Raw genomic sequence first — 21,072 nt, forward strand, 5'->3', positions numbered from 1 at the left:
ATACGTCCAGCTTCCCAGACAGGAACCTTCAGCCGGGGCAACGGAAGGGCAGCCCCAGCGTGCCTTCCTCTCCCCACCCCCTCTCTCCTCCGGGTCCCCGCCAGAGGGAGAAAGCCGCCCGGGCTAGCTGAGCCGCGAGCACGACTGTCCCACCGCCCTCCGCCTCTATCCGAGCTGGGACCGCGGTGGACCCGCGAAGGGCGGAGTGGGCGAGACCATTGGCAAGGCTGGGAAGGGGGGGGCACGGCAGGAACGCGAGGGGCGGGGCCTACTAACCTATTCCAGATTTTCCTGTCCTCTTTAAAGCCCTGCTTTGGGAGAAACCCCGTTATCATAGAGGAGAAAAGACATTTGGGGTTGTTTTTTTTTGAAAGGGGAGGAGCGAGTGTAGGAGGGCGGGGTGGGAGGAGTCGCGGCTCGCACTTTGGGATCAGACGGGAGCGCGAGTTGCGCGGGTTGGGCGGGCGAGTCCCTGCTCCTGCTCTGAGGGTCCGGTTTCCTCTCCCCCTCCCGCGCGGGGCGGGGTGGTGCGTTCCGAGTTCCCAGGAGTTCGAAGTGGGCGGGTGCCGGGCTGGGGGGGAGGGGAGTGGCGGCGGCGGCGGCGGCGGCGGCGGGCGGCTCCCGCCTCAACCTCGGCAGTGGCGTCGGCGACGGCGGAGTCGAAGCAGCCGCGAGCGCTCGGCTGAGTGTCAGCCGGCGGCGACGGCTCCAGAACTGGGAGTTAGGGACGCGCGCACCGGACCTTCCGCCGCGGCCAGTGCCGCCGCCGCCGCCCAGAGCCGGAGGCGCCGGGGCCGGGGGAGCCGGGCGGCGGGAGAGCGAGCGGGCCGGGGGGAGGGTGGGGGATGGCGCGGACCCCGGGGCCGGCTCCACTGTGTCCCGGAGGCGGCAGAGCACAACTTTCCGCCGCCTCTACCCCCGGGGCCGGGCTCCTGCTGCCGCCCCCGACGCCGCCGCCGCTGCTGCTGCTGCTCTTCCCGCTGCTGCTCTTCTCCTGGCTCTGTGGTAGGTGAACCTCGGCTGCCGGCGCGGGCTGAGGGGAGGCGCGACCGAGCGGCCGTGTGCGGCGCGGGCCGGCCTCTCGTGCGGAAGGCGGTTGTGTTCGGCGGTTGGCCGCGCGAGCGGGTGCCGTGGACTTTGGCTGGAAACTTTTCGCCGCGCCCGGGGCGAGGCCGGGGAAGGGCCGGGGCCGGCGAGTGAGGCGCCGACCGCCCGCTCCCCTCCCCCGCGGCCGCGCGGCTCGCCACGCTGCCGGTCGCGGTTTGGCTCCGGTGTCCTCTGTCCGGGCGCCCGGGCTCGGTGCTGCGGGGTCCCTCGGTGTTTGCTCTCGGGACCGTTACTTGCTCGTTCGCGGAGGAAGCCGAGAGCACGGACTTCTGTTCTGGCGCTAAGGTGATGGGATGCTCGTTTGCCGCCTCATTTTTTCCCGGGTGAAACTTGAGCTGTGAACCTGGATACCTTTAGGAACACAGGAACCGACGACGGAATGAAGCCTTTGGGTTCCCACCCCGCTTCTCCTTGCACCCTGGAGAAGGCACCATGTTAGCCCACCCTGCAGCATCCCGTACAGTTTTCTTAGATCCTCCGGCCCCTTTCTGCCCTGGCAGCCTCTGGATCGCTTTGCATTGAGCCTGTGGCTGCCTTCCAGTTTGTGGGACGTCTGTCTCACTGTCCATGTTTATTTTAGCGGAGCCAATTTGTCTTCAGGACTTTGATTTATGTGTAAAATACCTGACTACACTGGCCGTGCCCCGGCTGTTCTGGTCAGAATAAGCCCGGCTCTTCCCTGCCGTTCTTCCCACATGTTCTGTTACAGTTTTGTCACATTTGGGAGGTGGTCTCATTGTAAGTTCACTTCCTAGGCATCAGAGATTAGAAGCCTACTTGTTAAGAGTATCGTTAAGTAAATATCTCCGTTTCATGCGAGTGACGTGGACTTAAGTGATCCTTAATGGAAGGCGGCGATTTGGGAGACTTAAGGCCACCGGTCTGGCTCTGGGGACTAGCTCTGTCTTTTGGTAATACCGGAACACAGCAGGATGTTCAGTCGATGACTCCCACTTAGCAGGAAAGTGGAGAGGGAAACTCAGGCTTGCTCAAAGCGTGTCTTACCTGAGACATTTTTCTGGTACATAAATCTGCTCTTGGATGTCAGCATTTAATGAAATCTTAAAAGAAACCAGGAAGTTTTACTAGTATTTACTACAGGAAGAGATGTGTGCGGTTTTCTTGGATGGTGTGATTTAGAAGAGAATTCTATACCCCTGTACCGTGTAGGTGTGTCGGGGTAGCTGGTTAAGAGGGAGGCAAAGTTTTCAGGAGATTGAGTGCCCCTTATAGGCTGAGGATTTCCACTACCAAATCACTGTCACGTTTAAAGCACTGTAATGACAATTTCTGACTTACAGACTGTAGTATGATAAATGGCATGTTATCTAATCTACGTTGTTTCTGTAGTCCCGCTCCCCAGATGTTTGGTTTCATTCAGGACACAATTCTTAATGCTGTTACTTCTTTATGTTGATGAAATAATATAAAATTCTGGATTGAATTTTGTGTACTGTTCTGGAGGGGGATGTTAACAGTTTACTATTCTGATTCAGATTGTGTTAAAGACGAAGAATATTTGTACCTCCAGTAAAGGTTTATCTAGTTAAGCAAAGCCCCATAGAAGACTGAAGCAAGGTAATATGTGCAGGTAATACAAGGAAAATTAAATTTGGGTAATAATTTCATAGTTATTGTGAAAGTAAAGTGTCCTTTAGTTTTTGAAGAAGCACATTGGAATTCACATGAAAGAAGAAAATAATTTTAAAAAAATCTCCTTAATAATGTGCTTGATATTTTAGAGTCCTGAAAATTCAAGTAGTATAGGCAAATGGACTGTGATTTAGAGAGGTGTAAATTGAAGTTTTTGAGTCATCTCCGCTTGTAGTTGTAGAGACAGACACTAGCTTTGTATTACTCTGCACTGCTCATTTAAAGAGCTTCCTTTTTTTGGCTTATAGTGTTATAACACCCTAATTAGTGAACCCTTATGACAAGTTTTTTTCTGTCAACCTCTATTTTAAAATAAAGTCTTTGAATAGGGCACAGTTGTCCTGATTTACGGATACTTAGTAAGTATGGAAATGGAAATTTCTTCTTGTAACCTGTGCATTGATCTAACATTTATAGTACTACTTACAAGCTTTGGCATGTACTAATGTTTGAGTTTAGTTTTATTTATTTATAAAATTTTATTGAGGTGTAGTTGAGTTAAAATGCTTTGGAAGGTGTTAGAAATGAGAAGATTTTTAGGCTTTAAAGAGATAACTATATGATGATTCATTAATTAGAATGCTTTATTTATTTTGCTGCTATTTTTGATATTCTGGTTACATATAGCATAGCCTTAATTATGCTAAACTCTTGGGAGTATCCTCTGTTAGCACAATATCTTTTTTATGTCATGCTAATTTTACTGCTATAAAAAAACCCCTCACATTCAAACTAGTAGACATGATATTCGGAAAACTATAAAAAAGTAATCAGATTTGCTCTTTTGAAGGGTGTACATTATCTGTCCTATTTGAAGAACTGAAATTCTCACTCGTTGGGGTTAGTTTGTGTGTGTATGTGTATGTGTGTTAAGCCCGATAAATCATAGGTGTAAAGGTTAAGAGGACTAGATTTTCAACATTTTCTGACTTGGTAAACCTCATTTATTTAATTCTGGAAGTCCATATTTGTTTATGATGCCAATGATCAATTCTTGTGTGATGAGATTTATCTTAGTTTCCCTTCCAGTATTTTTCTTGAGGGACAGAATATTGGCAGGGTTATGATATCGATGAGAGAGAAGATAGACTATTGACCTAAGTTCCACCTCTTCCCATTTTCAACAAGGTTTTATCTTAAATGGGTATTTAGAAGGTTATAGAAGAAAAAATGTATTATGATGATGAAACATTTAACATCACTTTCAGAAATTTCTTAATTCATGACACTTGTTAGACACTTGAGGACACTGAATAAGGCAGAGTCCTGGCTTCAAGGAGCTTACAGCAGTATAATAGACGTAATGTAAATAGATGGTTGTAGGGCTTCCCCGATGGCTCAGACGGTAAAGAATCCACCTGCACTGCAGAAGACCTGGGTTTGATCCCTGGGTTGGGAAGATCCCCTGAAGAAGGGAACTGCTACCCACTCCAGTATCCTTCCCTGGAGAAATCCATGGGCAGAGGAACCTGGCAGGCTACAGCCCATGGGGTCACAAAGAGTCAGACGCAACTGAGCGACTTTCATATAGGACAGCTTAGTGTTTATGATAAATTTGGGCATGAGGTACTGTCGATTCCCCAGAAGAGGAATACCTAACCAACTATGTAGAGATATTAGTGTAAACTGAGAAAAAAAGTTACCTAAGAAGAAATCAGTTGAGTCAGATTTTCTTGTTGAAATAGGTCATTGTAGTAGGTGGTATAAGTTAGCTCTCTGCACTTTATGGTTAAGATACTAAATAGGCAGTTTGAATTTGAAAAAACATTGTCACTTACCAGTTGTGTGAATGATTGGCAAGTTATTTAACCTCAGGAAACTTAAGTTTTCTCATCTTTTCAAAAAAGGGTAATATCAACTTGCTTTTAGAGTTCTTGTGAGGATTAAATGAAAGAAAATAAAATAGAGTGCACGGAATATACATTCAAATTTTAGCATTTATTTTATTTCATATTATTATTAGGGGCTTCCTTGGTGGCTGAGAGGTGAAGAATCTGCCTGCCAATGCAGGAGACATGAGTTCAATCCCTAGGTTGGGAAGATCCCCTAGAGAAGTAGTAAATGGCAACCCACATCAGTATTCTTGCCTGGGAAATGCCATGAACAGAGGAGCCTGGTGGGGTATAGTCCATGGGCTGGCAAAAGAGTTGGACACAACTTAGCTGCTAAACAACAAAGACAAACCAACCAACATGGTATTTGTCATTCTTAAATTTTACCCTGATGACTTGAATAACTGTTTTTTCAACTTGATTGACTTGCTTTTTTAATACTTCCATCTTTATTTGGAGTGTACAACAGAGGATGAGATGGCTGGATGGCATCACCGACTCGATGGACGTGAGTTTTGAGTGAACTCCGGGAGTTGGTGATGGACAGGGAGGCCTGGCGTGCTGTGATTCATGGGGTCGCGGAGAGTCGCACACGACTGAGCGACTGAACTGAACTGAACTGAGCCCAGTCAGTGCTCTTGAAGTGTTTGTTAAATTTACCTCAGATAAGTATACAGACCAGTTTCCAGAATATTAGGATGTAGTGAAATTAACCCAGTTGTGTAATTGTATGAAATCTAGTTGAATGGTCCCATAATGATGTAGAATGTGTTTTAGGACTTGGCGGTTCTATGTGATCACTTAGAATGTTAGTGATTATATTGAAAAGTGTAGAGTCAAAAATGTGCATTTGAAGATGGAGTCATAATTTCTACTTTAGCAAGTTACTGGTAGTATCAGGTTGGAACCTACAGTATATATTGCCCATATCAATCTTCCTGCTTCTAAGACAGATATAACGGGAAAGTGACCCAAATTTAAAAGGAAGCAAAAAAGAGCAAATTTTGCATTTAGCTCTAGTGTCCAAAATAGGAATTGGGAAAAGCTGGTCAATATACTTGTGGGTGTGGGTGTATTTACTGTTTTACCTTGTTTATGTCACTTATGCGTATATATGTGTGTATAAGTGATTCAGCAACGCTAAGGTACATTTTGCCTCTGTTTAGTTAAGGAATAAAACTTATGGCTTATTGCCTATTATTTGAAAATGATTGAAATGAAGCTGGTTGTGATACCCTTGTTAAAAAGGAGTATTTTGGTATTCTGTTGCTTACTCCTTAAAAAATTAGTGAGTAAATAACATATTCCTATGGCATATTCTATACTCTATTAAAGGCCTCATAAAATTGGCAATACTGAATATATGATTTGTGAAGGATGTGGCATTTAATTAATAATAGCCGAAGTGATGCGCAAGTCTCTCAATTGTGTCCTACTCTTTGCAACCCCATGAATCATACAGTCCATGGAATTCTCTAGGCGAGAGTACTGGAGTAGATAGCCTTTCCCTTCTCCAGGGGATCTTCCCAGCCCAAGGACTGAACCCAGGTTCACATTGTAGGTGGATTCTTACCAACTGAGCCACAGGGGAAGCCCAAGAATACTGGAGTGGGTAGCCTATTCCTTCTTCAGTGGTTCTTCCCAACGCAGGATCTTCCCGATCAAACTGGGGTCTCCTGCATTGCAGGCATATTCTTTACCAACTAATCTATCAGGGAAGCCCTAATAATGGCTATTAATATGTAAATGTAGGCTAAAATCAAAGAACCTTTAAGTAAGTAAAGAGTGTGTCAGAAACTCGGATCCAAAAATCTCAGCACCATTAATGTCATACTTTTGGTTACCTTTTACATTTTTATCTAAAATTATCTTGAACCCATATCCTCTCTTGAGTTTATAAAACTTATGATTTTCTGTTTTAGGCTCTGACATAGATTAATTATTTATGTAAATAAAATTTGTTGTGAATCTTTATCAAGGGTGAATTTGGGGTTTTTTTCGAAATGGCTCACTTATTACAACATAGGTCATTAATTTAAAATTTTAGTGATGGCTGCCTCCTGAAGTCTAGATACAGCTATATTGCAGGTATTATAGCTGTTTCAGAAACAATATTGTATTGCATACTTATATTGTGAGTTTTACATGTTTTCTTTAATATTGCATCCAGGGAGATTATTTTACTTGCAGCCCTGTTAATTGCCCAATATTCATTCTGCTAATTAAGATCAGTAGGAAAGAAGTACCATGTAATATTGTGAGTAGGTATCCATAAACTGGAATTTGAGATATGGTATGTAAGAACATACCAGCTCATAACTGGTTTAAATGACAAATAATTGATACCATTTCCGATGATTAGTTTGTAGCTGTGAGATATTTAATTATACCTGTGACTCTGTGGATTGGAGAGGTTATAATTTTTTTTTTTACTTTATTTGGTTTCCTTTAATAGGAAGTTAATAGTTTAAAAGTTTAATAGTTTTTTTTTTAATAGGTTGGCTGTTGTACCAGTAGAGGCACTTTAAGCTGTTAGATTTCTTCAGAAGTAAAACTTTTGAAAAGGAGGAGGGTATATCTATAAATCACTATTCTCAGCTACCCAAGGTCAGCAAAAGTACAGTGTATTGATAGGTTCAAATACTAGTTACTAGGAAATCTTTTCCGAAACATCCCAGGCCCCACTGTGGACTTACTGGATCAAGAATTTTGCAAGGGGGTGGAAAGTGGAGCCTGGTGATTGGGGCAGGTGTATTTTAAGAGACATCTTCAGTTGATTGTTTCTTCCCTTGATGAGTACTATTTATTAGAGCATTTTTATATATGATTTGACCAGATGTGGTCATTATTTTGTTTACTGTTGTATCTCATATGTTAGGTATGCAGTGGGGCTCAGATTTCTTTATAGCAAGAGCTTAACAACAAAATAAAATTTAGTCTAAACCATCAGTGTCCCAATAGAGATCTGTGAACTATATACATAGTTAAGTTATCCAGATGCCACATTAAAAAAATAATGAACATGTGAAATTAATATATTTTATTTAACGCAGTATAACCAAAATGTTATTTAGCATTCAGTTGATATTTAAAAATTGAGATATTTTACATTTTTTTTTTCTTTTGTAGTAAGTCTTTGAAATCTGATGTGTACTGTACACTTACAGATTGTTGTTTGGATAAGCTGTATTTCATGTATTCAGAAGTCAGATGTGGCTGGTGATTACTGTATATTGGACAGTGCAGGTCTAAACTATATGTGGTCTCCAAAGTAGGTTATGCTCTTCTCTGGTACTTAACTCAAAAGGCCTAAAATGATATTACTCTTCCTTCTTATCTAGTCCAATTCTGGAGCTCCCAGTTTGAAATTAATTTTCTCCGTGAATACTTCCCTCACCACTTCTTTCATACAGTGAGCTTTTTTCTTTCTAAAGTAGTTACTCTTTTTACTCATTATTTAGTAATGTAATTGTGAGTTGTTCTATGATGTGTGTTCTTTGCAGTAAAGACTTTGCCTCAAGCTTCACTGTATGCATCCTAGCACCTATTACAGAATAAACACAAGTTATTTTTTAAGTTTATAGATTTTTAACGTGTCAGGGAGGGAGAAATTTTTCTCTGCCCTTCTAGTTTCTCCTGTGTGGTCTGAATTACATTAACATGAGACAGATTAGAAGGAAAAAATAAAATAGAAGTTTGATGCCATGTGTACATGGAAGAGACTCAGGAAACTGCTTAAATGAAAGTTGCTCAGTCAGAGTCTGACTCTTGGGATGCCATGGACTCTACAGTTCATGGAATTCTCCAGGCAAGAATACTCGAGGAGGTAGCAGTTCCCTTCTCCAGGGTATCTTCCCAACCCAGGTCTCCTACGTTGCAGGCGGATTCTTTACTAGCTGAACCACTGGGGAAGCCCTTCCAGGAAATGGCCTAACCCTCACATTAATACCAACTTTGGCTACAGACAAAACAGGGTACTGGGGGCAGTGATTTGGGACTTTAGAGGGGAGAAAGGCAACTCACATAAAGATGTAAAACAAACGTTTGGTAAGGTAAACAAATGTTTGCTGGGCCTTGTAGACACAATGCGGAGAAGGCAATGGCAAGCCACTCCAGTACTCTTGCCTAGAAAATCCCATGGATGGAGGAGCCTGGTAGGCTGCAGTCCATGGGGTCGCTAAGGGTCAGACATGACTGAGCGACTTCACTTTCACTTTTCACTTTCACACATTGGAGAAGGAAATGGCAACCCACTCCAGTGTTCTTGCCTGGAGAATCCCAGGGATGGGGGAGCCTGGTGGGCTTCCGTCTATGGGGTCACACAGCGTCGGACACGACTGAAGTGACTTAGCAGCAGTAGCAGCAGCAGTAGACACAATGGTTCTGACCTCTAATCCATGCAGAGATTCCCCACTATGCTTCCTTTACTTTTTACAGATAACTCTGGTGATAGCTAATGCCAGACCCACTATCTAAAAAACTTTTTAGGCAATTAGGGGGAAGGTCAAAGTTTCTTTCTGTCTTTTGGTCCTTGGTTGTTTTCAGCTCACAATAATCCTATGCCAGAGACATTATTGGGGAGCAACTTTTGCTCCCAAACATTTGCTTTTTTCCCTGTTAATAAGTGTTTTAGAATTGACCAAATTTACTATGCAACAAAAGGATATCAAGAAAATATTTAGCTTATGATTTCATCTTCCAAGTTGAAATAAGATAATAAAACAGAATAATAGCTATAATAAATAGCTACAGAAATTTCTCTGAATTTGACTTCATTTCCTATCTGATCCTATCTTTCAAATCCATAATCCCTGGAGCAAATTCTGTTCATTTTTTCTTGCTTTTAGGTTTAGAGCAATGTTTTCCAAAGTGTTTAATACAACCCTAGTTTCTGGGAAAAAAATGCATGGTTGAATATATTTGGGAATGGGAAAAACTAATCGTGTAACCCCCTCCTTTATGGAAAATCACTGTGTGCATTAGTTTATTAATGGCTTAAGAAATTCTTCAGTAAAATATCCTTTTCTGCAGTTTAATTAAACAGCCTGTTTTTGCTGCAGAAGCTTTGTTTTTCAGAACACACTATAGGGAATGTATTCTTAAAGAGGTTTGTATACTTGATATTTATTCCTATCCTGACATTTTTTTCTATTGCTATTTTCCAAGATGGGGAGGAATTTATTTATTTAATATACTAGAAAAGGTTGATAGGCTTTAAAGATGTTACTTGGTGAGAAATGTTCTTCATTGCCTTTTCTTTTTTCTAAAAATTCCTTTTGCTTTCTTTAGTTCTGTCTTTATACCTGTCTTTATATTCTGTCCCCATTGTCTTACCCATTTTGAATCTGAGAAATTTGAGAAATTGACCTAGGAGGAATGCAATTCTTCCTCTTTGGTATTAGCAGTGTATTATTTACCCCAAAATATGTGTAGCTTAATCAGTTTCTTTGGGATATACCTCATTTTATGTATAATACATATCATTCTGGGTTTGTGTTTTAGAAATAGAGTAGGTATATTTAAGATAGCTTTTCTGTTTTAATGGAAGTATACCAATGCAGTTACTGAAAAGGACATGAAAAACCAAGAGGTGGATATAAAAATAGATGTACACAGCTAGGACTCCAACTTAACATTTGAGAACATTGTATAAAATTAAAAATGTGCTTGATTCTTTTTAATGGTTTTATTTCAGAGGAAAAACAAAAGTTTTGAAAGTGTTAGTATTGGAAAACTATGGTAAGATAAATTTCATATAGTGACTCTATGAGTTATCCATGATAGACATTATTGTCTGAGGCCATTGGTTTTGAAGCTTATTAGTATATTATTTAATTTAGTCATTGCTACTGTGGGTTAGATTAAGATTTCATTTTACAAGTGTCCTTGTCATGAACTCCAAACTCGCATATAATTTTATTTAGATTAGAGATAATCATTCATGGTTACAAATTCAGTTTAACGTTAAGTAAGTCAGAGAATAATCTATCTTGTATTTGAGTAGTACCTGTGTGTTCAGTCATGTCCGACTCTTTGTAACTCCATGAACTGTAGCCTTCCAGGCTCCTCTGTTCATGGAATTTTCCAGGCAAGAATACTGGAGTGGGTTGCCATTTCCTTCTTCAATGAGAAGGAATACCAGATTATTTTAAATGTAGAATTTTAAAAAAGCTTCTCTATTTTTCATTAAAGAAATTCAGATGGGAGAAGGTACAAGGTACATAGCTAATAGTCCTGTCCTTCTCATTAAGGGCACAGGGCTAGAGCATTATAGCATTTTTCACTAACCAGGAGTTTGCATGTGTTAATTGCTGTAGCAGCTACTTAAAAGAGGTAAAAAATTATCACCAACAAAAACTTTGATAAACATATGCAAGTAATGCAGTTGTACTGAGCATCAACTTTTATATTAGCTTCTCATTTCTATAAGCAATTTTAAGGTTATAAATATGTGATTATTTTAATGACACAGTTTCATTTGCCTAGTCCACATTAGAACCAGAGTAAATTTTAGTATTGAAATAACAGTAAGAAACGTCTTTCAAGTTGTTACCTTCTGTTGTACACTAGCACAGTGTCAAAGATTTGTTGTTTTTCTTTTAAAGCTGGTATAGCTTTTTCAGCTGAATGACAAAAAGAAGGCACATCAAAGTTAGAACTAATAATACTAATGAACATCTTACTTAGCAAGAAATAAGACTCTTTGGACTATTGATACTCTTTTCTGTATTTAAGATAGATTATTTTTACATTTTTCAGTTAAAAACATTGTCAACTTTTATATTATTTGTAAAAGATTTAGCAATTATGGTGGCTATTTTGAAACCATGAATTGTTTGTAAGGCTTATTTTCTATATGTGTATAAAAGAGTGTGGGTTTTGATTATATTTGTATTTGTTATATTTTGTAACTGCTAGTGAAAATGTTTACATGAAAAAGTAGCCAGTGAAGTTTTTATATAGCATGTTAAAAAGTCTCTTCTCTTATAATAAAAGCTTTAATGTTAACAGCGTCTGTTAAAATATAAAAACAAATCTGAAGTTCTCTGAGAAAAATACATATTTTTTCTTAGAGAATACTACTGTTGCTTTGCTGCCCTCTACAGTCATCTAAGATAGTCATTCTAGACTTTTCTTCCATCAGACAATTAAAATGCTTTCTTGACACGTGTGCTTTACATTTCAAGAGTGGGTTCAATAATATTTACTGTTAAAGTATGATAACATATAGATAACAACAGTTGATCTATACCTTTAATGCAAAAAATAAAAGGTTTACAAGTTGAAGCAGGGGATGAACAGGAGACTGCTGCACATCAGTCAAGAAACAGATGATAGAGCATCAGCCTGGTGATGGGTACAGAGGATTCCACAGTGGGATAAGTGCTCACAAGCTTATAAACCCGCTGGTAAGAGTGACTGAGTGTTAGGGATCTGTAATAACATACCAAATAGTATGATAAAGCCTAAAAAAAAAAAAAAAAAGATCAGTAAGGCCTGGAAGAGTCAAGAACACTAATTAGAAGAAATGAAACTTTTGAATTGTAAGAATGATTTGAGTTCAGACAGGTATGAACAGGGTTCATGTCAAACAGGAAAAGAAAACACAAAGCATCTGTTACACAGAAAGGGCTATGCTAGGACCCTTGGAATCTTTTGCCTTTAAGAAATGTAAAATTTAATTGTTAGCAGATTTTGGGATTATAAAATAGTGTGTCTGTTTCTGTTTGTCTATTTTATACCCAGTTACTTAATCTTTTTGCCTGTTTCAGTCCTTATGTGAAGTGAAAGTGAAAGTCACTCGATAGTGTCTAAGCGTGTCCAAGCCTTTCCCTTCTCCAGGGGATCTTCCCAGCCCAAGGATCGAACCCAGGTCTCCTGCATTGCAGGTGGATTCTTTACCAGCTGAGCCACAAGGGAAACCCAAGAATACTGGAGTGGGTAACCTATCTCTTCTTCAGTAGATCTTCCTGACCCAGAAATCGAACCAGGGTCTCCTGCATTGCAGGTGGATTCTTTAACCAAATGAGCTATCAGGGAAGCCCCTTCAGTCCTTATACACTTAGCTAAATGATACCTCCTTTACAGAGTTGCTGTGAAAATTAAATGAAATCCTTATTAAACTATAGTAAAGTGCTTTACAAATAAAACTGACCATAATGCAAGGGAAAATGGATTGTCTTACATTAAAAATGCAAAGTGTATCTAATTGCTTCAAAAGAAGAAGTTTAACTGAGAAAGACTCAATAGAAGACCTGATTTTCTAGCTGAACCTTGAAGAAAGAGTTTTCCATTTCTGAGGGAAGTCAGTAAAAAAGCATTCCAGGCTGAAAAGATCACTGGACTGAGGACTCTGTGGAAGGAATTAATGTTTCCATGTGGTTCAAGTATGAGCTGTTACGGAGGGAAGTCATAGATTTTTAAATACTTTACTGATGCTGAGGAGATTAAAGCTTGTGTGGGAGGCAGTGAGAAGCTTTTGAAAGCAGGTAACTACTGAGTCTGTGATTCCAGAATATTTTATAGCTCTGACAGCACTGTAAAAGATACATGGGAGATAAGAGAGACAGGCAAAAGGGGAAACCATTGCAGTTGTACATAGGAAGAGTGGTTTGTGGAGATAAATGGCAATTTGATAGAAAAGTTTGACAGGAGGGATAGATCTGAGAAGTAGATTGCATGGTGTCTGAATATCATCGTGGTTGAGGAGACAAGAGTTAGATTTCTTGAGTGATTAGAAAAGGATTGTTGTTGTTCAGTCACTCAGTCATGTCCCACTCTTTGTGACCACATGGACTACAGCATGCCAGGCTTCCCTGTCCTTGACCATTGCCTGGAACTTGCTTAAACTCATGTCCATTGAGTCAGTGATGCCATCTAACCATCTCGTCCTCTGTCATCCCCTTCTCCTCCTGCTTTCAGTCTTTCCCAGCATAAGGGTCTTTCCAGTAAGTCGGCTCTTTGCATCCGGTGGCCAAAGTATTGGAGCTTCACCCTCAGCATTAGTCCCTCCAATGAATATTCAGGATTGATTTCCTTTAGTATTGACTGGTTTGATCTCCGTGTTGTCCAAGGGACTCTGAAGCATCTTCTTTAACACCACAGTTGAAAAGCGTCAGTTCTACCGTGCTCAGAATTCCTTATGGTCCAACTTTCATATCCATACATGACTACTGGAAAACCATAGCTTTGATTATACAGACCTTTGTTGACAAAGTAATGTCTCTGCTTTTTAATATGCTTTCTAGGCAGCCATGAAATTAAAAGACACTTACTCCTTAGAAGGAAAGTTATGACCAACCTAGACAGCATATTAAAAAGCAGAGACATTACTTTGCCAACCAAGGTCCGTCTAGTCAAGGCTATGGTTTTTCCAGTGGCCATGTATGGATGTGAGAGTTGGACTGTGAAGAAAGCTGAGCACCGAAGAATTGATGCTTTTGAACTGTGGTGTTGGAGAAGACTCTTGAGAGTCCCTTGGACTGCAGGGAGATCCAACTAGTCCATTCTAAAGGAGATCAATTCTGGGTGTTCATTGGAGAGACTGATGCTAAAGCTGAAACTCCAATACTTTGGCCACCTCATGCGACGAGTTGACTCACTGGAAAAGACTCTGATGCTGGGAGGGCTTGGGGGCAGGAGGAGAAGGGGACGACAGAGAATGAGATAGCTGGATGGCATCATCGACTCGATGGACATGAGTTTGAGTGAACTCCGGGAGTTGGTGATGGACAGGGAGGCCTGGCGTTCTGTGATTCATGGGGTCGCAAGGAGTCGGACACGACTGAGCGACTGAACTGAACTGAGGTTTGTCATAGCTTTTCTTCCAAGGAGCAAGCGTCTTTTAATTTCATGGCTGCAGAAGGATTAATGAATCAGTCTAGTAACTTTGTGGAGGTATTTTAGTTGAGGTGCCTCTGGGATGTATTTTACAGCTGTAGTTAGAAATTTGTTATGAGAGAGTAGGAGGGAAGGATGTGGAATTGGGAATTATCAGTATTGAGGTATTTGGATTAGATGAGCTTTTTGAGGGAGAGGCAGAGTGGGAGAAGAGAAGAAGGAAGGGAGAAGAGAAGAGAGGAAGGAAGTGGAAGTAGGGAGGGGACTGGAGAAAATTTTAAAGGTTGAGGTACGTTGATCAGATAAGAGGGAGGGAAAGGACGAATAATCTGAGAATAAAATCTTGATAGATCAATACATTTAGTAGTTAAGAAAAGTGCATTGAAGACTCAGTAATTTAGTAAAAGTGTTTAGGCAAAAGGTCAATTTTCAAAAAAATTAACTAATGAAGGAATAGTGAAAAAACAGTAGGGTAGGACTTGCTCTTGGGAAAGAGGAACTGAACAAATAATTTGAGGGGGAATAATGTAACAGTTATTGTGGACTGAATGTGTTGTCCCCGAATTCCTGTGTTAGGGCTCTAATTCTCAATATGGTGATTTCACTTTTGTCCACAGCTTCTACTACTAAGTCCCATAGCCCAAGAGAATGAATTTTCTATGGGTATCTAATATAGAGAGTTGAAGAAAAGCTTTTTAATGAGACTTCTTTGTCTTTGTGAGGGGGATGGGAAGGGCACTTTGGTGTGGCACCATCCAGAAACAGAAAGTGGATGGTGATGGTAAAAATGAAAGGGAAAATTTAAAAATGAGAGAATAAAAAGGCAAAACAGTACCTCTTGATCTCAGGATATGAAGAATGAGTAAATATTAGTGCATTTGGAGATTGCGTATTAGGCAGATGGGAGAATAGTGTAAATACTGCTAAAAAGGAGGTTGAGGTTAAGAATTAGATACCAGATGGAAGGATTTATTAGTTTCCTAGGGCTGCTATAACAAAATACTACAAGCTGCCCGGCTTATAGTATCAGAAGTTTATTCTCTCATGGTTCTAGAGCCTGGAAGTCTGAAATCAAGGTGTCAGGAGGGCCATGTTCCCTCTGAAACTCTGGTGTAGAATCCTTTCTTGCCTCATCCTAGCTTCCAGTGGTGGCTGTCAATCCTTGGCATTCCTTGGATTACAGCTGTATTCCTACAGTCACTGCCTTTGTCATCACAGGCCATTCTCCTTGTGTTTTTGTCCTGGTGTATTCCTTCTCTTGTAAGGACAGCAGCCATATTGAACTAAAGCCCAGCCTACTCCAGTGTGACTGTACTTAATTTGCATCTTAGTTACATCTACAAATACTTTATTTCCAAATAAGGTAACACTCACAAGTACTTGGAGTTAGGGTTTCAATATATTTTTAAGGGGGGATAACCTCCTAACAAAGGGGTAATGATTCTAGTTTTGACTGTATTAATTGTGAGATTTGAGGCTCAAGTCAGAGTGGCAGGTAAATACAGAATTTGAAGATGTGAAGTATGGGTTAGATTGAACCAGACTTGAGACATTAATTTAGGAAATACTGAAACTCACATATGAATATTAATATAATGTTAACATTATATGTGTGTATATATATACACACACTCACACATACACATATGTGTGTTTATGTATTATAGATGTAAACACACAGAAAAACTTACATGGAAAATATGTAATCTCAAGAACAATTACAAAGTGAGCATATCCACAGAAACATCACCCTGGTCAAGAAATAAGTCTTTACCAGCACTTCAGAAGCCCCCTCCCCACTATTGTGCTTAGTCTGTGCTTAGTCACTCAGTTGTGTCCAACTCCTTGTGACACCGTGAACTGTAGCCTGCCAGGCTCCTTTGTCCAGGGTGATTCTCCAGGCAAGAATACTGGAGTGGGTTGCCATGCCCTCCTCTGGGGCATCTTCCGAACCCAGGGATCGAACCCAGTTCTGCATTGCAGGTGGATTCTTTACCATTTGAGACACCAAGAAAGCCCTTCCCATTATTTTACAATCACAATTTTTCTCTCTTTAGTAATAACCACAATTCTGATTTCAACATCATAAATTAGTTTTACCTGTTTTTGAACTTTCTATTTTTTTGCCGATTTTGGAGAATTAACCATTTATCATTTTTAATGTTGTGTAGACATTTAGGTTATTTTCATTTTGAGGCTTTTATGAATAGCACTGCTGTGAACATTACTGTACATATCTTTCTTGACTTATGCTGGAGTTATATCCCCATAAGTTGAAAATATCATAAGTCAATATTTAGTATACATATCCTAATAGACATCACAGCTTAGCCTGTGTGTATGTCTGTGTGTGTGTGTGTGTGTGCATGCGCACGTGTGCGTGTTTCATTGTTCAATTTCATCTGACTCTGTGGCTCCATGGACTGTAGCCCACCAGGCTCCTCTGCCCATGGAATTTTCTAGGTAAGAATACTGGAGTGGGGTTACGTTTTCTACTCCAGAGGATCTTCCCGACCCAGGGATCCAAGCCATGTCTCTTGCATCTGCTGCACTGGCAGGTGGATTCTTTACTGCTTGCACCACCTGGCAAGCCCCCTGTATAGCCTAGCCTGTCTTAAACATGCTCAGAACACTTAACCTTAGCCTGTAGTTGAGCTACCTAACACAAATCCTGTTTTATACCAAAGTATTGAACATCTCGTAATTTATTGAATACTATAAAATACTATAAAAATGGTTGTGTCTCCATTGTTTACCCTTGCGATGGCATGACTGACTGGGACCTGCCCCTCACTGCCCAGCACCATGGGAGAGTATCCTCCTACATATTGGTAGCCTAGGAGAAGTTCAAATTTTGAAATACACTTCCTACTGAATGTATATTCCTTTTACACTGCCATAAAGTTGAAAAATATTTAACTTAAATCATTGATAGTTGGGGACCATCTGTATCACTATTTTGGTAATGGGATTGCTGGTTTATTTTATGTATGTTTTGGTTGAAAAGGTTTTCCTGAGTGTTTGTTACAACTTAACGCCAGTAGTGTTTAAGAGTTTCAGTTGCTCTACTGCCTCACCGACCCTTTGTTGTTCAGTCACGCATTCATGTCTGACTCTGTAACCCTATGGACTGCAGCACACCAGGCTTTCCTGTCCTTCACCATCTCCTGGAGCTTGCTCAAACTCATGTCCATTGAGTCAGTGATGCCATCCAACCATCTCGTCCTCTGTTGTCCCATTCTCCTCCTGCCTTTAATCTTTCCCAGCATCAGGGGCTTTTCAAATGAGTTGGCTCTTTGTATCGGGTGGCCAGATTATTGGAGCTTCAGAATCAGTCCATTCAATGAATATTCAGGATTGATTTTCTTTAGGATTGGCTGCAGTCAATCTCCTTGCAGTCCAAGGGACTCTCAAGAGTCTTCTCCAACACCACAGTTCAAAAGCATCGGTTCTTTGGCAATCAGCCTTCTTTGTGGTCCAACTCTCACATCCATACACGACTACGGGAAAAACCATAGCTTTGTCTAGACAGGTCTTTGTCAGCAAAGTGATGTCTGCTTTTTAATATACTGTCTAGGTTTGTTATAGCTTTTCTTCCGAGGAGTGTCTTTTCATTTTTTTTTTTTATCCATTCCAATCAGTGTGTAATGATATAATATTGTGGTTGTAGTTTATACTTATCTGGTGGCTGAGATCTAAGGATTATGGACTATTGGAATATCCTCCTGTGAAGTACCTTTTCATTCACTTTCAATTTTATTCATTTGGATTATCTTTTATCTATGGATTTGTTGGAGTTGTTTTTGAATTCTAGATGTGAGCCACTTTTCAGTTATGTGTATTGCAAATATCTTCTCCCACTCTGGTCTTGTCACTGTATTACTGGCATCTGTGGACAGACACTTTAATATATATTCATGTTCAGTTCAGCTGCTCAGTCGTGACTGACTCTTTGTGACCCCAAGAATCACAGCACGCCAGGCCTCCTTGTCCATCACCAACTCCCGGAGTTCACTCAAACTCAAGTCCATCGAGTCGGCGATGCCATCCAGCCCTCTCATTCTCTGTTGTCCCCTTCTTCTCCCACCCCCAATCCTTCCCAGCATCAGAGTCTTTTCCAGTGAGTCAACTCTTCACATGAGGTGGCCAAAGTATTAGAGCTTCAGCTTCAACATCAGTCCTTCCAATGAACACTCAGGACTGATTTCCTTTAGGATGGACTGGATGGATCTCCTTGCAGTCCAAGGGACTCTCAAGAGTCTTCTCCAGCACCACAGTTCAAAAGCATCAATTCTTCGGTGCTCAGCTTTCTTCACAGTCCAACTCTCACATCCATACATGGCCACTGGAAAAACCATAGCCTTGACTAGACGGACCTTGGTTGGCAAAGTAATGTCTTTGCTTTTTAATATGCTGTCTAGGTTGGTCATAACTTTCCTTCCAAGGAGTAAGCGTCTTTTAATTTCATGGCTGCAATCAGCATCTGCAGTGATTTTGGAGCCCAAAAAAAGTCTGACACTGTTTCCACTGTTTCCCCATCTATTTCCCATGAAGTAATGGGACCAGATTCATGTAGTCAAAACTAATCCTTTTCTTTTTAATTAATTCTTTGTGTCTTATTTGCAAAGTCTTTGTCATATCCTCATGAAAACATTTTCCCCTAACAACTTTATTATTTTGCCTTTAATATGATAACATCTAGAATTTATTTTTGTGGTTAATGAGGTAGGGTCCATATTTTTTCTTCATTTATTATCTACTTGACCGTCTCCATTTATGGAAAAGACCCTCTGCTTTGCAGCACTGCCTTTATAATAAATAAAATAGCCATATATGCCTGGGTTTAATCTTGGACTCTCTTCTTTGTTCCATTGGTGCATTTTACTATCTATGCACAGATACCATAGTGTCTGATTATGTGTGTAATAATGCATCGTATATTGGGTACAATAAGTTAACCTACTTGTTTAAATTTATTGTGGTTAACCTTGGTCATTTTCCTTTCCATGTACATTTTAATGGCAGTTTATCAGTTTTTACGGAAAACCTCCAAGGATATTAGTGGAAGTACATTAAATCTATATGAATTAATGTGGGGTTAAATTGATATCTTTATAATACTGAATCTTCCAACTCAATGAACCTGATTTATCTATTTTCTGAGATTTTCTTTACTTTCTTTCCATAAAACTTTAGTTTTTTCCTGTGTGTAGAGGTCTTGCATAACTATAAACTTTCAGTTATTTTAATTATAGATTTCAAGTTTATTTTTGATGTTATTATAAGTGATATTTTAAAATATTACTGTTTGTAGGCATATAAAAATATAGACCTTGCTAAATAACTTCATTTATTTCTAATACTTTGTTGAATCTTCTGGATTTCCATCTATATAGTCATACCATCTATGAATAATTAAAGCCTTATTTCTCTCCAATCCTTATACCTTTTTTTTTTTTTTCTTTTCCTTTGTTTATTGCACTGGCTAGGACCTCCACTATGATGTTGAATTAAAGTGGTGACTGCAGGCATCGTTGTCTCATTCCTTATCTCAGAGGTAAAAAGTGTTCAACATTTCAAAATTAAGTATGATGTTTGCTGTGTAGTTTTTTTTTTTTTTAATCTCTATCAGTTTTGGAAACTCTTTCTACTCCTAATTTGCCTATGAATTTTTATCATGAATAGAGTTTAATTTTATCAAATGCGTTATATTAATTTTGAGATCATATGATTTTTTTTAAATAATATGAATTACATTTTAAAAAAATGTTAAATCATCTTTGTGTTTCCAGAATAATCCCAGTTTGGTTTTGATGAATGTATCCTTTATTATATTGCAAGATTCAACTTTTTTTTTAAGTTTTTTCTCTGCTATCTATGTTTATCAATTGAATTGGCCTGTAATTTTCTTACAATGCTCTTGCAAAGTTTTGAGCAAGGTCATGCTAGACCCACAAAGAAAATTGAGAATTGCTGCATCTTTTTCTATTCTGTGTAAGAGTTTAGTAAGATTGATACTTTTTGTTTCTTTCAATTGGTAGAATTTGTTGTTAAAGCTGTCTGGACTGGAAGTAATTTTTTTATGCGAAGGATTTTTAGTTCCAGTTCACTTTTTAAGTAATCATTTTCTTCTTACATCAGGTTTGGCACATTGCATTTTTATAGGGATTTGTCAGTTTCCTGCTTGCGCGTCTGTTGACCTCAAGTTGTTATATTTTTTTAACTAACTTTTTACTGCCTGAAGTATCTAATAGTAATGCTCCCCTTTCTCAGTCCTCAAGTTAATTTATTTTTTCTGTTTTCTGGCTCAGTCTTGCCAGGAGTTAATCAGTTTTATTCAACTTTTCAAAGAATCTATCTTTGACTCATTGTTCAAACTCTCTATGTTTTCCTTTTTAAAAAAAATTTTGACCGGTACCCCATGGCATAGGGGATCCTAATTCCTCAATCAGGGATTAAACAAACCCAAGCCCCCTGCATTGGAAGCATGGAGTCTTAACCCTGTACCATCAGGGAAGTCCCTGTGTTCGTTTTCTGTTTCATTATTATCTTTTCTGTATTTTCTTCTACAGTTTTTGGAGAGTTTATTATTATTTTTTTTTGAAATGGCTGGTTAGATGATTGATTTTTAGTATTTCTC

The 21,072-nt window shown here is 39.8% G+C and overlaps 1 protein-coding gene across 2 annotated transcripts in view; it reads left to right on the forward strand.

The window, feature by feature from the left end:
• The first annotated feature begins 742 nt into the window (after positions 1 to 742).
• The window catches only part of NECTIN3 (nectin cell adhesion molecule 3), a 148,907-nt gene continuing 128,577 nt past the window's right edge, over positions 743 to 21,072 (forward strand). Inside the window, exon 1 of one of the 2 annotated variants that reach the window (XM_055420900.2) lies at positions 743 to 1,005. In XM_055420900.2, coding sequence (XP_055276875.2) covers positions 846 to 1,005 — 160 coding nt within the window. In that variant the 5' untranslated portion in view covers positions 743 to 845. The remainder of the gene's footprint in view (positions 1,006 to 21,072) is intronic. The other variant, XM_088836843.1, reaches the window with a different exon arrangement.

The sequence above is a fragment of the Moschus berezovskii genome, chromosome 1, assembly GCF_049115385.1.
Source record: "Moschus berezovskii isolate FMDL1 chromosome 1, NW_MosBer_1.0, whole genome shotgun sequence".
NCBI lineage: Eukaryota > Metazoa > Chordata > Mammalia > Artiodactyla > Moschidae > Moschus > Moschus berezovskii.